This window comes from Dioscorea cayenensis, unplaced genomic scaffold, assembly GCF_009730915.1.
Source record: "Dioscorea cayenensis subsp. rotundata cultivar TDr96_F1 unplaced genomic scaffold, TDr96_F1_v2_PseudoChromosome.rev07_lg8_w22 25.fasta BLBR01000218.1, whole genome shotgun sequence".
Taxonomy (NCBI): Eukaryota; Viridiplantae; Streptophyta; class Magnoliopsida; order Dioscoreales; family Dioscoreaceae; genus Dioscorea; species Dioscorea cayenensis.
Genome location: NW_024086609.1, coordinates 74,068 through 82,674, shown reverse-complemented (window position 1 = coordinate 82,674; position 8,607 = coordinate 74,068). Strand labels below are relative to the sequence as shown.

The 8,607-nt window shown below is 35.1% G+C and overlaps 1 protein-coding gene across 2 annotated transcripts; it reads right to left on the bottom strand.

Annotated features, from left to right (window-relative positions):
• LOC120253821 (putative clathrin assembly protein At5g35200) lies at positions 1–8,042 on the bottom strand. Of its 2 annotated transcripts, none has more exons than XM_039262040.1 (16): positions 7,921–8,042; positions 7,662–7,786; positions 7,485–7,554; positions 6,286–6,383; positions 5,258–5,399; positions 5,079–5,179; positions 4,003–4,086; positions 3,808–3,858; positions 3,655–3,720; positions 3,508–3,573; positions 2,483–2,563; positions 2,287–2,361; positions 1,094–1,255; positions 931–1,009; positions 735–856; positions 1–619 (listed from the first exon to the last, which is right to left on the bottom strand). In XM_039262040.1, the coding sequence occupies exons 2-16, from the start codon at positions 7,761–7,763 to the stop codon at positions 254–256; spliced, it is 1,665 nt and encodes a 554-aa protein (XP_039117974.1). In that variant the 5' UTR covers positions 7,764–7,786; positions 7,921–8,042; the 3' UTR covers positions 1–253. The 2 variants fall into 2 exon arrangements, with proteins under 2 accessions (XP_039117974.1, XP_039117975.1); XM_039262041.1 differs by having other exon boundaries at positions 7,886–7,960.
• Positions 8,043–8,607: the final 565 nt, after the last annotated feature.

Below are 8,607 nucleotides of genomic sequence, written 5' to 3'. Positions count from 1 at the left end.
TTCAAACAAAACAAAAATCTAAGCACATTATTGGGCATCTTCACAAATAATCAATTACAAAGTCTCTCTCAAACTACCAACTCAATATTTCTCACTGCACATAAAGCATACATTGCATAGTGTACATATATCCAACAAATACATCACCACCATGAATCAATGCACCCCTGTATCCTCAGCAAATATATATATATATATATATCCTTCTTTTGGCCTCTACTAACATCTTCAACAGAAAACTCCTACTGATCATCTAAAGAAGACCTGTGTATCCATTGGATGCCTGAAGAGGTATCCCTGGAGCATATGGATGAGCACTAGCACCTGAATATGGACTACCAAATGGATTCAAAGAAGCTTGATATGATTGTTGACCCATCATCATCATTTGCTGCTGCAACACAAAAGCTTGCTGTTGTTGTGCCATTGCAGCCATCTGCACAGAATGCGGTGCAGCAACTGAATTCGAGGCGTAGAATGGGTCGTGAGCCATTGGTTGTTGCATCACAGGAGTAGTCATTGGTGCTGGCTCCCAAGGATTGTAGCTCACCGTCTGGTTTGCCCGTCGGTCTGCATCTTCATATAAGCTGTCTAGTGTGAGTTTATCCAGCCCGCCAGCCTGGCAGCAAGTTGATTGGTAAGGAAACTATGAATTATCAATGCTAGTTGATACTGAGGTTCTGTGTTTATATGTTTCTTTTATCATTTGAAACGAAAAAACTAAAAAATTCTACCAGTTTGCTTGAAGCTACAGCAGTTTCATTGGAGGTTGGAGCTGTAACCAGTGCCAGTTCCCACCCAGTGGTTCCATTCTCTACACTAAAACCACTAGATGGAGTAGCAGTTGATGGGTTATCTGGAAAAATCAGCACAAAAGTTCAGCAACCAGTTCAAAATTTCAGTCCATAGTGTACAGAAGGAGTGACTTACCAACGGGAACAATGGCGAGTGCCAGTGCATTTTTGTTATCTAGTTCAGTTGCATCTGGGTTTGCATTATCACTCAACCCCTGAGAAGTGTGGATGCGACCGTCATTAAGAAGATATGACAGCTAACAAAATATTAATGACGTAGACCAGGTTAGGAATAATACAAGCAAATCTGTTTGCTCGGCCACTGGGGCTTCCTCTTTGATTGGTTCAGGCGGTGGAGGTGGAGGTGGAGGTGACTGAGGAGCAGCCTCCTCTACTTCAGCAGTTGGCTTATATTCTATGGCTAACACTACTTTTGGAGCTTCATTTTTCTCATCAGCAACCTGCTTATGGGATTCACATTTATTAGCAAACTAACTAAAGCTGAACAACATGAGCAATTCATAAATTCTTGCAACGCATTACATCACAGGTATAGAAAGGCATCCAATGCACGCTGCAAGAATAAAAGGCTAATTTGCCACAGGAACACATGAATTAAATGCCTACAACCAAAATTCTGTAACCTATTTTGAATTATATGCCTGCTCACTTGGATTGGAATTTTGACCAGCAAATTAGTAGTCCCATGCAGAGAATTCTCAGATATCATTAACCTTCTAAAGCTTGGAAACCCTTTAATCTTACCTTTTCTTCCTAGTTATAGAACAACAATAGGCATGACAAATAATGGGTTGACTACCCAAATCCTTTGGGATAACTATTTAGGACCCATCACAATTATTCTCCTTCATTCATCAATATCAGATATCCAATACCATCTTTTATTTGAAATCATATCATTTCTTAAACTCACTTTTAAGTTGAGTTCTCTGCAATAGTTGTATGACAGCTCAAATCCCATAACTGTGCTAGTGCATTAGTAATACACAGCTAAACAATTTCTCTTAGTAGTTGTTAGAAATATAGTACCACATCGGTTGTGTAATAGAAGTGTAATGGATTTATATATAGGTATAGTGGTTGAGCCACTAAGCCTTGAGACTTTTTGGTGTAAGACCCCTAAGCCCATTAGAGCCCATATAGGGCCCACTAGTACCAAAATATAAAATCTAACAGTAGTAAACTCTATACAAAATCCATCATCCTACACTAATTAATTTAACAGTAAGGTAAAACGGTTCTGTCACCGCATGACATGACTGCATCAAGCACAAGACCAAGGTCATACTAGGTGTTGTTGTAAGTAATAAAAACATATAGACCTCAAAAGAGAAATTTGTTTGTGTTTCAATGAGGAATGACCAATGTGTAATATAAACTAAAAATTCATAACATGGTATTAAGTATCAAATTTTCGATTAAGTGTTTCCATTCTGTCCTTGTCTAATAAGGATCAAATAACTGAACAGACCTTATCTTTGCGAACTGAAGCTCTTGGAGCATCTTTCACATAATCCTCCATTGCTGTCAGAAATGATGCAGGGGGCTGCATAATCATTAATTAAACATTTTAATGCTATGAAGATTCAAGGAATCATCTGGCAATAGAAAAACTAATCAAAGTAAACGAAAGGTAGTAGGGGAACAATTTTTAGAAAAGTTAAAACCTGTTCAATCTTTATAAACTTTTCTCCTCGCCCGATATCAATGGTTTTACATACTTCATAAAATTCTGATAACCTCCCTGCCTACAGAACAATGGAAAACTTCAACAGATAAATACAAAGCATTACATCAATATGGAAACCGTAAAACATAGTATATTGGTTCAGTTGCACAAGCAAGATGAGGTGTTGGAAGTGTGGATTATATTAGCTTCTATTTCATCCATATCCAACCGGTAAAGCACAACCCAGTCTGATCAAAGATACATCAAGCAGGGCCGAAATTTAGAGACGAGGTCCTACCATACTTGGGTTGTGGATCATTAACATAGTGACCAATCCAATCTAATTATGATAAAGCTACTTCTCCACGAAATTTTTTCCTCGTCATTCCTTCTTTTATCCCCTCACAAACCAGATTTTAAATAAATTCATACTAGATTAGCTCACCATCCTTTTTTTTCTCAGGGAAGAAGAAAGATAAAAAAAAGTCATCAAGAAGAAATTAAATGAAATGCATAATATCATTTTTGTTCTTGTCCCACATAAACTATAGAAATTCAGATCTATGTTTATTATTTCAATATAATAAAATGCAATAAGCCCATATTTCAACTCTGGTAATGTATTCCTACTCAATTTTTATTATCTAGTAGCCAGATGAGGATTATACAAGTCTTTAATGCAAGATTGTGAGATCATTGCATGACAGAAAAATGAAAACCATTTCATTAGTTTGTTCATGAGTCTTAACATTGTCAACCGAGTTGCTTCCTGTAAAACTTGATCTTGACAAGATAACAAATTGAAGGCAAATATTTTCATTTTAAAGGTGCTGGATATATTGAAAAAGAGAAGAGGAAACATAATTGTTTAAACATCACAATTGAGTGATTATGAATCATCTTGTATCACAAACCTATATGCTCTTATTTAGGCTCTATGAAGCTTTATACTTACGGGACGACTTCCATTTCATCATGGTTTGATTACGTAATCATAAAAGCATTCCTATTAGTTGATTATACCTGGTGGCCAGCTCTTCTATATATATCAAGTGCTTTAACAGCATCATGGCGCTGCATTTCAAAGAACTGCAACAGAACTAAAGGACATCAAATAATGAAGGATGAATCTAATGGAAATATAACTGAAAACCCCACAAATAGGCATACCTTGTCAACCAAGTTAACTGTACCATCACTAATGGCATTATAGATCTTAACGCTCTCCACAGCAACCTAGCACCAACATCGAAGATCAATACAACATTAAGGCCTACACTACTGAAGCAAATATTAAGGAAACTTGTAGAAAAATATCCTTACCATAGAAAGTGCCAATTGGATGACAATATTATAAGCAGCGGCCCCTTGTGGCTGGATACAAGTTCAAAATTTTACCATAAATCAGATAAATTGTTTTATGGAAAGCTCACAAAGTGGATGAGAATATACAGCAAAAGGAAAACATTGGGTACTAAGTGATGCTTGTATTAAACTAATATTACGCAGGAGACTTACTTGGCAACCAAGTAAACGATAAAGAAGTTGTTGTAAAGCTGGCAATTGCTCAAGCAACTCAGAAGTACTGAGATCTCGGGTTCTCTGTGGACAAAAGTTCATTTGATTAGTAAAAATGTCCTCTACGGGACACAGTGATCATGCTAGACAATAAATCAATTTAGACACTATCCACAATCAACATAGTAGTTGACATCAGTTTCAAATCCAAGCTGTGGCTAAAATTAAAATTAATCAGACCTAATTATAATACAGTGATTGTTTCTCTCACTACATAATTGCTTCACAAAATAGCTCAGGGGAGATAAGACAATGGGAGCAAGTTTTGTTAGTTCATGAGACCACTGAGTGAAAATCCCCCAAAAGAATATTCTGTTGAAAAATATTCCCAAGAAACTGAGACCAATAAAGATATCTATGTATCAACTATATATCAAGAGAGAAAATTTGATTTGCACTGTTTTGTGGTAGATGTCCCTAATATTTTGTAAATACTTCAATGGTCGCATATTCATTGTTTACACAATGGTATCATAGGAGAAGCTAATATTGTCCAGTACTTATCAGTTTTACTTGAGATCTGGGTCTATACCTTAAACCACATAGAGGAGTGATCTTCATTGATTGAACTTAAAATAGCAAACATATCTAACCATACAAAGAGAATTCAGATGAAGAATGCATTGTTAAACAAGCTTTTTCCCTTTTGGCATGCGCATCTTGGTTGATTGGTGAACTCAAAAAGTAAATGTCCCTGATTATGCAATAATTGTTCAGATAAAAAAAAATGCATCATTCAACAAGTTTGTTTGTGTGTGTGTGAGAGAGTGTGTGTGTTTAAGGTTCTAAATGACTCCCATGATGTGCTGACCATATGAAGGCCCCATGCATACTATACATGATCTAAATGGAAGGTAATGAAACACAGATTTCAGTAATTTATTCCATGTTATTACTCATTTTTTATGAAAGCACTAGGTAATATTAAATAAGTGTAAGTTGAAATGGAATGTGCATAAGCAGAGGAGATACTTAAAAAGCAGAGAGAACATGAATGCCTAGAATAAGATACTTACTGGAGGATCTGTCTCTACATCATACTTAAGCACACGATAACATTCAAGCCTCTCCTCTAAAAATAATGCATATGTACGGACCCAAGAAGAATAATCCCATGCTAAAGAGAGAAAAATATCAAAAGTCATTAGTTTCATCTTCCAGGTTATAGCTCAGCAAAGTTCAAGGCAAGCGATACCATTTGCACTGGAGTCATCCTTGAAGTGGGCCATGTTTAGTATATGACCTCTATTTCTTCCATAGTTAATCAGTTCTTCACGGAAAGTGGGATCAACCTCTCTTAAAGCACGATGAATAACTGTTAGCGTCTTCAATGCAACCTGAAGAAATAACATTAAATCAGGTAACCTCAAATAGAAAACACTGCAATATATACTTAAATAAAAAAATAGAAAAATATATATATTTCAAATTGTTTATGGGTGTTACAGTTGATCATAAGAAATTTATTAGTGAAAATGCTTCTCAGGACAACCAACAAATTTAAAATGAAATAATGTTTTCTATTCCACTTGGCATAGGCTAAATTAAACATTTGCTAGAAAACTATTACCCATCCTTTAGAATAGGGGCCTGAATTACACAACTCCATTAGGGTATAAAATAGATGAACAAACTATGTTTTACCATCTATTGTTATTGCATAACTTGATCAATCTAAAATCCTGAACGCTACAACCCTTCCTAAGGTTATATACATCTGTTTACAAATTATCAATGAGAAAATTCATCTTGGCTCTAGTTATCAACGGACAACAGCTTTCATATTGAACCAGCAGCCTAGGCCAATGCTGTGAACTGCAATCAGATGGAAACAACTATCTTGTTACTGTAAGAATTTATTTTTTTGGCTATCAAAGACTGGATAGTATGCGAGCAACTTTCTAGAAATTTACATAGTCCCTAACATTATTACTTACTTAGATAATATGCTAATATATCTAAACCTTAGCCACCAACTCCATATATGTTACAAATGAGACTCCGTTACTGTTTACTTTGTACAAATTAGTGTTAGTATTTACATCAACTATACACTAGCGACCGAAATAGCAGACTGTGTTTATCAGAATCTCATAACTAAATGTTTACATAGGAAAACAACTTTCCATCCAAAAGCTATATATTGAACTGAAAGCAAGTTTCACTCAAACTCTTTCATAAAGCTTAGATAAATGAGTCAAGGATATGGTGGTGGTTGTATACCGCCCAATTGTGTGTCTTTGCAAGACGCCTGGAAAGAGCATGAATGCAGTAGGCCACATCGGCACGAGGTCTTGTGGCTGAAATAGCGTAAAAGATAGCTGCCCAAAAAGACTCAACATTTAAGAAAACATTTAAACAGGTATACCTTGTGCAGCTGATATGTCAAGATAAACGCATAGAAAAAGTATAGAATATAACAAACATATGGCTGTATCTCATGATAGTTGTGAGCTCCAAAAAACAAAGTGTGTGGTCTGTGCATGGCAACAATAAATATTACCTAAGCAGATAATTTTAACATCCAAGTTTTAAAAGAAATTCATCCAACGTTGACTCTTAAAAATATTTATTTTTTATTGCAGTAATGATTTAAATCATCACAAAATGACAATATCATCATAATGTAAACTTTGATGAAGTGAGCCAGCCAGTTTCAGAGATTTTGCATTGAACCACCGAATTGCAATTGAAAAATTGAAGAGGAAATGCTGCATGATCACATGTGCTCCAAGCATCCTTCACATAACCTTTGAAAGAAAATAGTCCCGATAATCCTAGGCAATGACGTATCATATAACAAAATAATTGAGAAATCACTATTTTCAATAATTCTTCTATTAGATGACCCAAGACCGTAGCAGAATGCCAACAAATTAGTAGATTTGACAGAATCTTGTACATTTACAAGAACAAACAATAAGCTTTTTTCCTTGCCCTGGGTTTTGTTTCTATTTTAAGCCTTTTGTTTTTTTTTATATTATTCTTCCTCTGAAAACGTATTCATTGATAAAAACAAAAAGGTAATTCCAAAATTCAAAGATACAAGCCACTATAAAGAAAGCAAATTGTTCAATAAAAAAATAAAGAAAAATAAAAATAAATAAGAAATCAGAAACAGAGGACAGGGTAAAAAAAAAACACACCCTGATGACATAATGAAATAACACAAAAACATCCATAAGAACTTGAAGCAAGTAGACCGAGTATTCAAGACTTCAAAATTGAGGTTTTTTTTGCACAAATCACTAAGACTTCCGCTGGAAAGAAAGATCAAACCATCACAAAACCAATATCTACAAACAAAGCAACAGATCAGGAAAACCATCACATTGCATTTATAGATTCAACTTTCTTCAACCCCAAACAAAACAACAACAACAACAACAAAAGAAAAGAATCCAAAAAGGAATTATACTGACATCTTATGTGCTTCTCCTTCGCTGGTCGTTCAACATGATTCGTAGCCCGAACAATCGAAATATCCAGCTCCTAAACAATCAAAAACACATCATCATCAACTCCACCACAAAAACCAATAAAAAAAAGATCCAAACAGAGGGGAAAAAAACCAGCGAAAAAGAGCAAAAAGATCCAACCTTGTAGTCACTATTCACTTTGGCCAACCCAACGGTGGTGGAATCCTTGATGGCTCCGAGATACTTTCTCAAACTCTGCTGCGTTCCACCTCCGGCCATCATCGCCGACAAACACCACCAGATCTCTGCCAAAAAACCATCAAAAACCACCAAATCAACACCAAATCACATCGATCCAAAGCAAACAAAGAGACAAATCATCGAAAACACAACGAAAACAACACCAGATCCACGAGAAATCTCAAGAACAGGAGCTCACCGAAGATCAAAGAATGGGTGGAGAGAGGGATCGATCGGTATAGCTCGCAATATACAAAGAGAGTTGTGGTACGATGTACCCGCGGAGGATTTAATGTTGGTTTGGAATGGGTTAAATGAGTTGCCGTGAACTGAACGGCAGGGTAAAAGACGTTTGTCTTGAGTGAGGGAACAGTATAATGAATGAGTGGGGTGAAGGTATATTTACTTTTTATTTTTTTTATTTACTTTTTTAATAATAAAATGAATAGAAATAAATTAGAAAACTCTTTATTTACACTCCATTCTTTTTTTCCCTTCCCGCCTTTTAACTTTGATCTTGTGTGAGATGGGAAACGTTTTTACATGTTGGGAATCGCTTTTTTTAAGGGAAACGCGTTTATTCTTTTTTGTGGAAAAACTTTTTAAAAAAACACTGTTGTCGTCGGTAGGGTTTGAATATGATTTTTTAAAATTAAAATAAAATGATTGAATTTATATGAATTGGATTGTCTTAAAAAAATGAAAAAGGGGGGGGAATAAAGCTTGTTGTGTTTGTAGATATCTCATGAATTTTTATTTATAATGGGAAGAAATGTTGGAATTAATCTTAATAGTAATAGGAATTTAATTTTGATAAAAATGGATAAACTCTTACTTTGTTAAAAAAATAAAAAATAGTTATATAAAATAACTATTAAAAACTTAA